General features: G+C 49.1%; 1 protein-coding gene across 1 annotated transcript in view; it reads left to right on the forward strand.

Moving 5' to 3' along the window:
• Positions 1-228: 228 nt before the first annotated feature.
• LOC145339460 (inositol 1,4,5-trisphosphate-gated calcium channel ITPR2-like) overlaps positions 229-14,808 on the forward strand; it is a gene marked incomplete at its 5' end in the record, with an annotated part of 111,379 nt that continues 96,799 nt past the window's right edge. Inside the window, 4 exons of the mRNA XM_080183929.1 lie at positions 229-349; positions 5,154-5,344; positions 6,231-6,379; positions 9,598-9,706. Coding sequence (XP_080040055.1) covers positions 229-349; positions 5,154-5,344; positions 6,231-6,379; positions 9,598-9,706 — 570 coding nt within the window. The remainder of the gene's footprint in view (positions 350-5,153; positions 5,345-6,230; positions 6,380-9,597; positions 9,707-14,808) is intronic.

The following is a 14,808-nucleotide window of genomic DNA, read 5'->3' on the forward strand; positions in this document are numbered from 1 at the left end:
ACTAGAGCAGCGCTGGATCCAAATGCTGCCTTCCAAGCAGTTGAAAGTCACGTCCAAAGATGCCCAACTTTGAAATCAACTTAATCCCCGTTTAGAATTGCATCTGATGCCCGTCCAGCTCACTGCCCTGAGTTACAGGCCGTACGTCAGCCACTTGTCAGGGGGGTACACCGGGTATTATTCAGGGAAAGGTTTTAATGGTCGTTTCATATTTCTTCATGTCCACAGACGCACCAGCCAATATTTATCCAATTGCTGCAGACTGCCTTCAGAATTTACAACTGTTGTTGGCCAAATCCATCGCAGAAGGCGTCAGTGGAGTCTTGTATTAAGACCTTGGCTGACGTTGGTAAGTTTGCAGCTTGAGAAAAGTTGGCCCGCTCGTTTCAGCGATCTGTCCGGTTTGACACAAGGCCCCTTTCAGCCGCAGGATTTGGGATGGCTCCGCTCGGGAGCAGCGAGGGAGGGAGGGAGGGAGGCAGGAATCCCGGGGCAGGGTAGACAACACCTGCCTACTCTCCCCTGGGGCTGACCCACAAAGCAGCTGGCTGCCGCAAGGGATGGCGGGCGCTCCTGTCCGCTTGGAGCCGAGGGGAGTCAGGCCTAGTCGTCGGCAGCCGGAGACGGGGCACCGAATCCCTCGTGTGAGCTGGAAGGCCCGTCCCGAGAGTATTCGGAATGGGCGACGCTGGAAATTGTAAAAACTCTCACCTTGTGTCTTGTTGGGCAAAGGGAAGTTGGGGGAATGGGTTAAAGCATAGGAACTAAGAGCAGAAGGAGGTAAATCCAGCTCTTCGAGCTTACTCTGCCATTCAATCAGATCATGGCAGATCTCTCCCTGGTCTCAAATCCATCTCCCCACCAGTTCCCCATACCCCTCTTCCCCTTTCTTTATTTAGAAATATCTCCATCTCCCTCTTGAAACCATTCAACAATTCCATCAAGATAGATAAGTCGCCGGGACCAGATGGGATGTACCCCAGGTTACTGTGGGAGGCGAGGGAAGAGATTGCAGAGCCCCTGGCGATGATCTTTGCGTCGTCAATGGAGACGGGAGAGGTTCCGGAGGATTGGAGGATTGCGGATGTAGTTCCTATTTTCAAGAAAGGGAACAGAGATAGCCTGGGAAATTACCGACCGGTGAGTCTAACCTCAGTGGTTGGTAAGCTGATGGAGAGGCTCCTGAGGGACAAGATTTACGAACATTTGGAGAGGTTTGACATGATCAGGAATAGTCAGCATGGATTTGTCAAGGGCAGGTCGTGCCTTACGAGCCTAGTTGAGTTCTTCGATAATGTGACTGAACACATTGACGAAGGAAGTGCCGTGGACGTAGTGTACATGGACTTCAGCAAGGTGTTTGATAAGGTCCCCCATGCAAGACTTCTTGAGAAGGTGAGAGGCCATGGGATCCAAGGGCCTTTGGCCTTGTGGATCCAGAACTGGCTTGCCTGCAGAAGGCAGAGAGTGGTTGTGGATGGGGCTTTTTCTGAATGGAGGTCAGTCACCAGCGGAATGCCTCAAGCATCTGTTCTGGGACCCTTGTTGTTTGTCATTTTCATAAATGACCTGGATGAGGAAGTGGAGGGATGGGTAAGTAAGTTCGCTGATGACACGAAGGTCGGTGGTGTTGTGGATGGTCTGGAAGGATGGCAAAAGTTGCAGCAGGACATAGATAGGATGCAGGACTGGGCGGAGAAGTGGCAGATGGACTTCAACACGGATAAATGTGTAGTCGTCCATTTTGGCAGAACCAACGGGATGAACGAGTACACTATCAAGGGCAGAAGTCTGAGTAGTGTTGAGGAGCAGAAGGATCTTGGGGTCCGGGTCCACAGGACTCTTAAATCGGCCTCGCAGGTGGAGGAGGTGATCAAGAAGGCGTATGGTGTACTGGCCTTCATTAATCGAGGGATTGAGTTTAGGAGTCGGGAGGTAATGCTGCAACTTTATAAGACCCTTGTCAGGCCTCATTTAGAGTATTGTGCGCAGTTCTGGTCGCCTCACTATAGGAAAGATGTAGAAGCTATTGAGAGGGTACAGAGGAGATTTACAAGAATGTTGCCTGGACTGGGAGGCATGCCTTATGAAGTTAGGTTGAGGGAGCTGGGACTCTTCTCCCTGGAGAGACGAAGGTTGAGAGGCGACCTGATAGAAGTTTACAAAACGTTGAGAGGAATAGATAGGGTGGACTCTCAGAGGCTATTTCCCCGGGTTGAAATGGTCGCTACGAGAGGACACAGATTTAAGGTGCGGGGAGGAAAGTACAGAAGTGATGTCAGGGGTAAGTTTTTCACTCAGAGGGTGGTGAGTGAATGGAATCGGCTGCCGTCAGTGGTGGTGGAGGCGAACTCGCTGGGGTCTTTTAAAAGACTTCTGGATGAGTATATGGGGTTTAATGAGATTGAGGGTTATAGATAGGTCTGTAGGTTGGTAGGTGTTGATGTGATCGGCACAACTCGTGGGCCGAAGGGCCTGTTTGTGCTGTAGTGTTCTATGGTCTATGTTCTAATTCAGTCTCCATCTCGCTATAGGGCAGCAAGTTCCATAAATTCATCACTGTCTACGTGAAGTAGTTCCTCCTCATCTCAGTTTTAAATCTACTGCTTCTCAACCAAAACCTGTGGCCTCTTGTTCTAGATTGGCCCACAAGAGGAAACATTTGGTCTACATTTGCTTCATCAATCCCTTTTAAAATTTTATACACCTCGATCAGATCCCCTCTCCTCCTTCAAAACTCCAGTAAGAATAAGCCTCACATGTCAACCCCTTCAGCCCTGGAATCAATGTGGTGAACCTCCCCTGAACTGTCTCCAATGCCACCACATTCTTCCTCAAATAAAGAGACCAAACCTGGACACAATTCTCCAGATGTGGTCTCACCAACACCCCATACAATTGCAACAACACTTCTCTAATTTTACCCTTCAGTCCTTTTGCAATAAATGCCAGCGTCCCATTTGCCTTTTTTTATTAGGTGCTGCCCAGGCAGAGTGCGGGCTGTCCTGTTCTGTGTCCAGCCGTGTCACTGTGTCCTGGGAAAAAGAGCATTTCTCATGGTTCACTTCCTCACTGTGGCATCGCAGTTTGTCTCTGTGATGTTCATTGTTAGACTTTAAGAAGCAGGAACTTGCATCTCGACATCATCTCTCACAGCCTTGGAATGATCTCGAGCCTTTCACAGCCAAAGTATTTTTGTTGTGTGTGATCACGGGTGTATTGTGGGCAATCGTGCAGTTGATGTTTGTATAGTAAGCTCCCACAGACATCTGTGAGATAAGCAACCCCACAATCTGTTGCTGAAAATATCTGCTGGAGCTCCAGGGAATCTAACTTTCTCTTTTTGGCATCTTCCTTGTCCCTCTTCTGAGAGTAAGAAGTCTGACAACACCAGGTTTAACCAGCTATAATCCCAGCTCATAATCCCAGCTCATAATCCCAGCTCATAATCCCAGCTATAACCCCAGCTATTAATCCCAGATCATAATCCCAGCTATAATACCAGCTCATAATCCCAGCTATAATCCCAGATATAACCCCAGCTATTAACCCCGGCTATTAATCCTGGCTATTAATCCCAGCTATTAACCCCAGCTATAATCCCCAGCTATAATCCCAGCTATTAACCCCAGCTATAATCCCAGCTATAATCCCAGCTATTAACCCCAGCTATAATCCCAGCTATTAACCCCAGCTATTAACCCCAGCGATAATCCCAGCTATAATCCCAGCTATTAACCCCAGCTATTAACCCCAGCTATTAACCCCAGCGATAATCCCAGCTATAATCCCAGCTATAATCCCAGCTATTAACCCCAGCTATTAACCCCAGCTATTAACCCCAGCTATTAACCCCAGCTATTAACCCCAGCTATTAACCCCAGCGATAATCCCAGCGATAATCCCAGCGATAATCCCAGCTATTAACCCCAGCTATTAACCCCAGCTATTAACCCCAGCTATTAACCCCAGCGATAATCCCAGCTATAATCCCAGCTATAATCCCAGCTATTAACCCCAGCTATAATCCCAGCTATTAACCCCAGCTATTAACCCCAGCTATTAACCCCAGCGATAATCCCAGCTATAATCCCAGCTATAATCCCAGCTATTAACCCCAGCTATTAACCCCAGCGATAATCCCAGCTATTAACCCCAGCTATAACCCCAGCTATTAATCCCAGCTATTAACCCCAGCTATTAACCCCAGCTATAATCCCAGCTATTAACCCCAGCTATTAACCCCAGCGATAATCCCAGCTATTAATCCCAGCTATTAATCCCAGCTATTAACCCCAGCTATTAACCCCAGATATAATCCCAGCTATTAATCCCATCTATAATCCCAGCTATAATCCCAGCTATTAACCCCAGCTATTAACCCCAGATATAATCCCAGCTATTAATCCCATCTATAATCCCAGCTATAATCCCAGCTATTAACCCCAGCTATTAACCCCAGATATAATCCCAGCTATTAATCCCAGCTATAATCCCAGATATTAATCCCAGCTATAATCCCAGCTATTAATCCCAGCTATTAATCCCAGCTATTAACCCCAGCTATAATCCCCAGCTATAATCCCAGCTATTAACCCCAGCTATTAACCCCAGCTATAATCCCAGCTATTAATCCCATCTATAATCCCAGCTATAATCCCAGCTATAATCCCCAGCTATAATCCCAGCTATAATCCCAGCTATAATCCCAGCTATTAATCCCATCTATAATCCCAGCTATTAACCCCAGCTATAATCCCAGCTATTAATCCCAGCTATAATCCCAGCTATAATCCCAGTTATTAATCCCAGTTATTAATCCCAGCTATTAACCCCAGCTATAATCCCAGCTATTAACCCCAGCTATAATCCCAGCTATAATCCCAGATATAATCCCAGCTATTAACCCCCGCTGTTAACCCCTGTTGTCAGACTTCTTACTGTGTTTACCCCAGTCCAACGTAGGCACCTCCACACCATGACTCCCTCTGAGAGTGCAGCACTCCCTCAGTAATGCACTGGAACATCAGGCTAGCTGACATGGTCGAGCGTCTCGAGTGGGGAGTCGAGCCTGTTCGAGGTGAGGGCTCTCTCGCTGTGTCACGAGGGGGAAACCCGTGAAGTGAAAGTGGTATTTTAATGTTTAATTGCAGCTAAAGGCCGGGCGATAGCGATCCCCGTGGACCTGGACAGCCAAGTCAACACTCTGTTTATGAAGACCCACTCCAACATGGTACAGAGGGCAGCAATAGGCTGGCGAATGTCTGCCCGTGGTGCGCCACGCTATAAAGATGTCGCCGGTGGACTGACCTTGGACTACAGGAATATTATAGAGAAACTGCAGGTAAAACTCATCCTTCTGAATAGACGATCGAAAGTTAGGCTGGAGGCTTAGAAATTAAACTGTACATAGAGCCATAGAGTTTTACAGTATGGAAACAGGCCCTTCGGCCCAACTTGTCCATGCTGGCCCAGTTTTTATTCACTAAGCTAATCCCAACTGCCCGCATTTGCCCATATCCCTCTATACCCATCGTACCCACGTAACTATCTTTTTAAAAGACAAAATTGTACCCGTCTCTATTACTACCTCTGGCAGCTTGTTCCAGACTCTCGCCACCCTCTGTGAGAAAAAAATTGCCCCTCAGGACCCTTTCGTATCTCTCCCCTCTCACCTTAAACTAGTTTTAGACTCCCTTACCTTTGGGAAAAGATATTGACTATCCAGCTGATCTATGCCCCTCTATTTTATAGGCCTCTATAAGAGCACCCCTAAACTGGCGGCACGGTAGCACAGTGGGTTAGCACTGCTGCTTCACAGCTCCAGGGTCCTGGGTTCGATTCCCGGCCCACCCAGGTCCTGTAACCCGACATATTCACCCTGCTAATCCCCCCGACGCGAGGTTCGATTCACTTCGGCCAATCAGCCTAACCCGCACATCTTTGGACTGTGGGAGGAAACCCACGCAGACACGGGGAGAATGCGCAGACTCCACACAGACAGTGACCCGAGCTGGGAATCGAACCCAGGACCCTGGAGCTGTGAAGCAGCAGTGCTAACCCACTGTGCCACCCTCACCGAGATATTCTGGTTCCCCCCAGATTGTGCGATTGACTAGGGAGATTCGAACAGTCATTTTTGAACGTTGGCCCCATTCAGTTGGACCTGTTAAAGGGTGGGTGGGTGAAGGTCACCGAGTCGCCTAACCTTGCGCTGCGTTCGTCTCCAGGATATTGTGGCCACTCTTGAACAGCAGTTCCAGCCCATGGTTCACGCTGAATTTTCCCTGCTGGTGGACGTCCTCCATAGCCCCGAGCTACTCTTCCCCGATGGAAGTGAAGCTCAGTTGAGATGCGAAAGTGGAGCTTTCATGAGCAAGTAAGTGGAGATTGCGTGGGGTGTGGGTTGGGGGTTGGGGGGGACGGGGACTGGGCAGGGGGGTGAAATAATCCACCCAGTGAATAGACTTGGGATTGGGAGTCGGGAATGAATTTTAATTGTTTCTTTGGAAGTGACCTGAAGTTGTCGTTCCGTCACCAAATTCACTACCTGAAGAGGCCATTCAGTCCCTCCAACTCAGGCCCTCCCCTCTGCCCTATCCCCGTCACAGTCACTGTGGCTAATCCACTCCAACCTACACGCCTCAGGACGCCTAAGGGGCAATTCACCACGGCCAATCCGCCTAACCTACTCATCTTCCGGGCTGTGGTAGGGACTTACGCGGACACAGGCCCCGGAGTTTTAGCATCCCGCTCACCAGGAGCGGACAACGGGAAGGCCCTTTGACCTCGGCTGGGATTTTCCAGTCTCGGGCCGAGCGAGGCTGTAAAATCCGGCCCAGGGAGAACGTGCAGAGTCCCCGCAGGTGGTCACCCAAAGCCGGAATTGAACCCCGGGCCCCTGGCGCTGTGAGGCAGCAACGTTGAACTGTGTGCCGCCGTGCTGTTTTTATATCACGCCCTCACTTGACGCACACACACTACTAACGGTGACTTACTGCCTGAGCTCTGCTGCCTCGCAAGTCTCGTTCATACATTTCCCGCACCCCACCCCCACTCTCCCCACGCTCACTGACCTACAACGGATCCCAATAAAGATTAGAATTGAGAATGTCTCACTGATTTATGAATGAGGAACAGGAGTAGGCTCCAGTCTGAACTCTCTGGTGTCCTGTATTCAGAAGCCAGATAATGTCTTGGCACCACCTCACTTTGATTTCATCCTTTTTATTTTGCTAACATCATTCCAGCTAATCTTTGATTTGTCCGCCACATCTTTTATGTGACTCATCTCCAGCGGCTGCTATTCTCACAGAACCATAACATCCCTACAGTGTGGAAGGGGGCCATTCGACCCATCGAGTCTGCACAATCCCAGCCAGGCCCCATCCCCGTAACCCCATGCATTTACCCTAGCTAATCCCTCTGACACCAAGGGGAAATATAGCATGGCCAATCCACCTAACCTGCACATCTTTGGACTGTGGGAGGAAACCGGAGCACCCGGAGGAAACCCACGCAGGCACGGGGAGAATGTGCAAACTCCACACAGACAGTGACCCGAGGCTGGAATTGAACCCGGGTCCCTGATGCTGTGAGGCAGCAGTGCTAACCACTGTGCTGCCCAACATTCTGCTGGATGTTTTGCCCCTCTTTGGTATCAAGTCTTTCACAAGTTCCCTCCATGATCTGGGAGCTTCCTCCAGTGATCAATTCTAACTGCGTGAAAATAGCCTAGTTAATTGGATCAGGAATTGGCTAGTTGATAGAAGACAGAGGGTGGTGGTTGATGGAAAGTATTCGTCATGGAGTTTGGTTACAAGTGGTGTGCCTCAGGGATCTGTTTTGGGGCCACTGCTGTTTGTAATTTTTATAAATGATCTGGATGAGGTTATAGAAGGATGGATTAGTAAATTTGCTGATGACACCAAAGTCGGAGGAGTGGTAGATAGTGAAGAGGGGTATCATAGTTTATAGAGAGACTTGGACCAGTTGCAGAGCTGGGCCAAGAGGTGGCAGATGGAGTTTAATGCGGAAAAGTGTGAGGTAATTCACTTTGGCAGGAATAACAGATGTGCGGAGTATAGAGCTAACGGGAGGACTTTGAATAGTGTTGACGAACAGAGGGATCTAGGAGTATATGTGCATAGATCCCTGAAAGTTGGGAATCAAGTAGATAGGGTTGTTAGGAAGGCATACGGTGTCTTGGCGTTTATTGGTAGGGGGATTGAATTTAGGAGTCGCAGCGTCATGTTGCAACTGTACAAAACTCTGGTGCGGCCGCACTTGGAGTATTGTGTGCAGTTCTGGTCCCCACATTATAGGAAGGATGTGGAGGCTTTGGAGAGGGTGCAGAGGAGGTTTACCAGGATGTTGCCTGGTATGGAGGGAAGGTCCTATGAGGAGAGACTGAGGGATTTGAGGTTGTTTTCGTTAGAAAGAAGGCGGCTAAGAGGAGACCTTATTGAAACATATAAGATGATCAGAGGTTTGGATAGGGTGGACAGTGATAGCCTTTTTCCTTGGATGGAGAAAGCTAGCACGAGGGGACATAGCTTTAAATTAAGGGGTGGTAGTTATAGGACGGATGTCAGAGGTAGGTTCTTTACCCAGAGGGTGGTGAGGGATTGGAATGCCCTGCCTGCTGCAGTTGTAGATGCGCCTAGTTTGGGGACATTTAAGAGGTCCGTGGATAGGTTTATGGATGGAAAGGGATTGGTTTAGGTTAGAGGGTCATTGCTTTTTTCTTAATTGGTTGGCGCAACATCGTGGGCCGAAGGGCCTGTTCTGCGCTGTAATGTTCTACGTTCTATGTTCTATCTTCATAAGGCATGCCACCCAATCCAGGCAACATCCTTGTAAATCTCCTCTGCACCCTCTCAATAGCGTCCACATCCTTCCTGTAGTGGGGCGACCAGAACTGCGCACAGTACTCCAAGTGGGGTCTGACAAGGGTCTTATAAAGTTGCAACATTATCTCCCGACTCCGAAACTCAGTCCCTCGATTAATGAAGGCCAGTACACCATAAGCCTTCTTGACCACCTGCGAGGCCGATTTAAGAGTCCTATGGACCTGGACCCCAAGGTCCTTCTGCTCCTCTGCACTGCTAAGAGTCCTACCCTTGATATTTTACTCCTTCGCCCCATCAGTAGATTCTTAATTCCAGATATTTTTTATTGAACTCAAATTACACCATCTGCTGTGGCGGGATTCGAACCCGGGTCCCCAGAGCATTAGCTGAGTTTCTGGATTAATAGTCAAGCGGTAACGCCACGAGGCCATCGCCTCTCGTGTGATCAAGTAATGTTGTCACGTTCGTGGAAATACATCTCACACTTTGGCATTATTATTCAGGTTGATGTGAATTATAACTGCGATGAGGCTTCAAAGAGACATTTCAGAGCTTTTTAAGCCTTGAGCATTCACTGAGTGCGGCGAAACCTGACGTAATAATGAGGTGGACCATCACCAAACCTCCTACCCCTTTCGAGACGTGATCGACGTGCCTGCAAGCTGGTGGGATTTGAAGATGTTGTGTTACCTGTGCAAGTTCGCCAGGGGAAGGCAGTACTGATACTCTGTTAATTTAACCCCAGGTTGATTAATCATTCGAAGAAGCTGATGGACAAGGAAGAGAAACTCTGCATTAAAATTCTTCAAACGCTGCGGGAAATGCTGAACAGGAAGGACGACTTTGGAGAGAAGGTGAGAATTTTCTGTGGGCACTCTTAGCGGCGCAGTGAGCGTCTACACCACTCACGGTCATTGTCCATCAGGGGAATGATGGCTGCCACTGTGTACGGAGCTCTCAGTAAATTGGTTTCGAGACACAGTCAAAGGTATCTTAACGTCTGATTGCAGCAGCTTGTTCTAGCACGACTTAAGCTCTGAAGAGCGGTCATCCAGATTCGAAACGTTGGCTCTATTCTCTCTCCGCAGATGCTGTCAGACCTGCGGAGTTTTTCCAGCGTTTTCTGTCTTTGTTAAGAATCGTAGAATCCCTGCAGTGCAGAAGAAACCATTTGGCCCATCGAGTCTGCGCCAACAACAGTCCCACCCAGGCCCTATCCCCATAACCCTACCCATGAACCCTACTCATCTCCTGACACTAAAGGGCAATTTAGCATGGCCAAATTTAGCAGGGTGGCACTGCTGCTTCACAGCTCCAGGGTCCTGGGTTCGGTTCCCGGCTCGGGTCACTGTCTGTGTGGAGTTTGCACATTCTCCTCGTGTCTGCGTGGGTTTCCTCTGGGTACTCCGGTTTCCTCCCACAGTCCAAAAATGTGCGGGTTAGGTTGATTGGCCATGCTAAGAAATTACCCCTTAGTGTCCAGGGATGTGTAGGTTAGAGGGATTAGTGGGAATAATATGTAGAGAAATGGGGGTAGGGCCTGGGTGGGAGTGTGGTAGGTGCAGACTCAATGGGCCGAAGGGCCTCTTTCTGCACTGTAGGGTTCTATGAATCCATCTAACCTGCACATCTTTCAGACTGTGGGAGGAAACAGGAGCACCATGCTGCCCAAGATTGTTCTGTTTGTGTTTCTTCTTTGGGATGTAGGTGAGACCAACATTTCTTGCCCATCCCTAGTTGCCCCTTGTGAAGGTGGTGGTGAGCTGTCTTTGTGAATCGCTGCAGTCCCTGTGGTTGTAGGTACACCCACCGTGCGGATATCGGGAAGGGCGGGTGGGCGTTCTAGGATTTCGACCCAATGAGCGAATGGCGGAAGTCAAACCTCTGGCATTCCTGCCCACCTGGTAATCCCAACCTCCGCTGGGAAGCCAGGATAAACTGTTCACCTTGACTCTTAAATAGGTGTTGCTGCAACGTGCACACCAGTGCTTAGGTAGAACCTATATCACAAGAGGTCCATCCGGAGGTGACAACTCGAAAGGAATGGCTGTATGAGAGATGGAAAATCTGGTCACAAAGCTGGAGCTGGAAGGTTGATGGGAAGTTTGGGGAGCGCCGGGTGCAGGTCTCTGAAGGGTCTGTGGTCAGGGGTGACGTAGCAGGAGGCAGGTGGGTTGTACAGGAAGATCGCACGTATGTACATCGGTTTTTGATTTGATTTATTATTGTCAGATGTATTAACATACAGTGAAAAGTGTTGTTCCTTGCACACTATACAGACAAAGCATACCGTTCATAGAGAAGGAAAGGAGAGAGTGCAGAATGTGGTGTTACAGTCATAGCTAGGGTGTGGAGAAAGATCAACTTAATGTGAGGTAGGTCCATTCAAAAGTCTGACAGCAGCAGGGAAGAAGCTGTTCTTGAGTCGGTCGGTACGTGACCCCAGACTTTTGTGATTTTTTTTGTATCTTTAATCTTAGAGGTATGGGTAAGAACATAAGAACATAAGAAATAGGAGCAGGAGTAGGCCATCTGGCCCCTCGAGCCTGCCCCGCCATTCAATAAGATCATGGCTGATCCGTCGTGGCTCAGTTCCACTTTCCCGCCCTCTCCCCATAACCCTTAATCCCCTCTCTTATCAAAAACCCATCAACCCGCTTCTTAAAAATATTTAGCGAGGTAGCCTCCACCACTTCAACGGGTAGAGAATTCCAGAGATTCACCACCCTTTGAGTGAAGAAGTTCCTCCTCAACTCCGTTCTAAACCGCCCCCCCTTTATCTTGAGGCTGTGCCCCCTAGTCCTACTGTCCTTTCTGAGCGGGAAGAGTCTCTCCACCTCTATCCTATCCATCCCATTCATCATCTTATACGTCTCAATGAGATCTCCCCTCATTCTTCTAAACTCCAACGAGTACAAGCCTAGTTTATTCAGCCTCTCCTCATAGCTCAACCCCCTCAACTCCGGTATCAGCCTAGTAAACCTCCTCTGCACTCCCTCCAAGGCCAAAATATCTTTGCGCAGGTGCGGCGCCCAAAACTGCACACAGTACTCCAGCTGCGGCCTCACCAATGCCCTATACAACTGCAGCAAGACCTCCCTACTTTTATATTCAATCCCCCTCGCTATGAAGGCCAGCATCCCATTCGCCTTCCTGACCACCTGCTGCACCTGCAAGCTGGGTTTTTGCGACTCATGCACAAGGACCCCGAGGTCCCTCTGCACCGTCGCCTGCTGCAGTTTTTCGCCACGTAAGTAATAATCCTTCCTACCATTCTTCCTACCAAAGTGGACCACCTCGCACTTGCCAACATTAAATTCCATTTGCCATTTCCTGGCCCATTCGCCCAGCCTATCTAGATCCTTCTGCAGACTCTCCACACCCTCCGCACAATTTGCCGTTCCCCCAATCTTGGTGTCATCCGCAAATTTTGACACCCTACACTCGGTTCCCTCCTCCAGATCATCTATATAAATGGTAAAAAGCTGAGGCCCCAGCACCGACCCCTGGGGCACTCCACTAGTCACCAACCGCCAATCCGAATAGCACCCATTGACCCCCACTCTCTGCCTCCTATTTGACAACCAATCCTCTATCCACGCTAACACCCTACCCCCAACTCCAAGTCCCCTGACCTTCTGCAATAACCTCTTATGAGGTACTTTGTCAAACGCCTTCTGAAAATCCAGAAAGACCACATCCACCGGCTCTCCTCTATCCACCGCCCTAGACACATCCTCATAGAACTCCAGTAAATTTGTAGGTAGTGTTCTATTTCTATGTTTGCTCCATACAAACTTGCTAATATCACACAGGACCAATAAACTAAGGAAGGGATTGATTTATTTGGAGATACAATACAGGATTTCTCAGCAAGCAGGTTTACTATAAAGATTTGACAGCTATTGGTAATATGCAAGTTCAGCGGCGATTCCTTCACATCAAATAACAAAGAACATCACAGCACGGGAAACAGGCCCTTCGGCCCAACGAGTCCGCGCCGCCATTTTAACAATGTGTTTTTCCTCCTCCACCCTTGACCCATGTCTATGCTTATGGTAACCCCATTGGAAACCAGATTGAGGGGAGACTAATTTAGGGACAATTTGTTACACCAATCAGCCTAAGAGCACATCTTTAGGGTGTGGGAGGAAACCGGAGCACCCGGAGGAAACCCACGCAAGCACGGGGAGAATGCGCAAACTCCCACAGACACCGGCCCAAATCCATGTATCTGTACAGCAAACAGTGATAGTCACTGAGCTGTTGTGGTGCCCATCAGCTGGTCCAGTTTTAAGCATACACAAACGACGCAAAGTACTCGGCTACTCTCGAAACATCCAGGAGCAGCCCACGCACGACCCAGCGCGTGTACGCCCCTCATTGGACAACAGGGTGGACCTACGCTCCTGTGGCGTAAAACAGAAAAACATCAACACATCTAACATTTGATTTCCAGGAACATCCCGAGGCTCTGATCCTTATTTAAAACCGTCTCCTAAATCCCTCTGCTGGTCACGTGGTTTATATCCTGGCATATTTTCTCAAACTGATAGCAGGATAGGTAGGGGAGGGCTTGGGCATGGGAGCAAAGGATTTTTGCCTCCGGTGCACTGGGCCAGAGCGCAGTGAGGGATGGAATGGGGTTGGAAATTCTCCGAGGTTTAGAATGGGAGGCTGGTGGTTGGAGAAGACGCCACTGGACTGTCCAAGCCTCACCTTTTAGTGGGGGGGCGGGGGGCGATGGTGTAGTGGCATTGTCACTGGACTAGTAATCCAGAGACCCAGGTGATGCTCTGGGGACTGGCAATGGGTGGAGAGTGAACTGCCTTCAGTAGAACTCTAACAAAGCAGATATCTCTGTGATTTCACAGCTCGTTCAAGCTGGTCTGTGTACATAACCTCGTGTGACTTCTATAACCCGTTGAATGAGTTGAGATCAGCCTCGTGCTGACTGTGTTCTTTCAGGAATACCCAGTGAAGGTTAACAAGACTTTATTGTTTTATTTGAAACCCACACACATCAGTCAAAGGTGTGTCAGGGGGCTGTTAACACCGGTCACGCTCTGCTGGCAGGTTTGGGGTTTGATTTTGTTTGGTTGGGTTGGCGGCAGAGATTCTGACATTTAATGTGGGAAGATTAGATGCAAAATTACCTCATTGCTATGCTGCACATTGGCCACACAACTTTTAACCCCCACAGCATCTTTGTAGACCGCCTTGTTCTTTTACCAATATATATCATTCTGAGGGTTGCTGGTGTGGCTGGCGAGGGTGGCATTTATTGCCCGTTGCACAGCTGAGTGATCTAGCGGAACCAGGGCTCCAGAGAGTTCAGAGGATTTCTTTATTAAACTTGACCGGGGAGAGAAGATTCAATGATAACTTTCAAAATTGCCAGTTTATCACTGGAAAGGCCAGAAAGCTAAGGGGGTGAGAAGAGGGGAGTGATACAGAGAGCCAGTTCAGGTACACCCTCCTGCTGTACTGGACCATCCTAGGAGTTGATGCTGTTTTGTGGAACCTGGTGTTGATGTGGGTGGCACGGTAGCACAGTGGGTTGGCACTGCTGCTTCACAGCTCCAGGGTCCTGGGTTCGATTCCCGGCTCGGGGTCACTGTCTGCGCGGAGGTTTGCACATTCTCCTCGTGTCTGCGTGGGTTTCCTCCGGGTGCTCTGGGTTTCCTCCCACAGTCCAAAGATGTGCGGGTTGGGTCGATTGGCCGTGCTAAGAAATTGTCCCTTAGTGTCCAGGGATGTGTAGGTTAGAGGGATTAATGGGTATAATATGTAGGGATATGGGGGTAGGGCCTGGGTGGGATTGTGTTCGGTGCAGACTCGATGGGCCGAAGGGCCTCTTTCTGCACTGTAGGGTTTGTATGATTCTATAATCTACTGCCTGCCGCTTTCAGTAAAAGATAGCATTGTACTTCGGGGATACGAGTTTGAGATGTTC

The sequence above is a fragment of the Carcharhinus amblyrhynchos genome, unplaced genomic scaffold (genome assembly GCF_965287045.1).
Source record: "Carcharhinus amblyrhynchos unplaced genomic scaffold, sCarAmb.v2.hapA scaffold_475, whole genome shotgun sequence".
NCBI classification, from domain to species: Eukaryota; Metazoa; Chordata; class Chondrichthyes; order Carcharhiniformes; family Carcharhinidae; genus Carcharhinus; species Carcharhinus amblyrhynchos.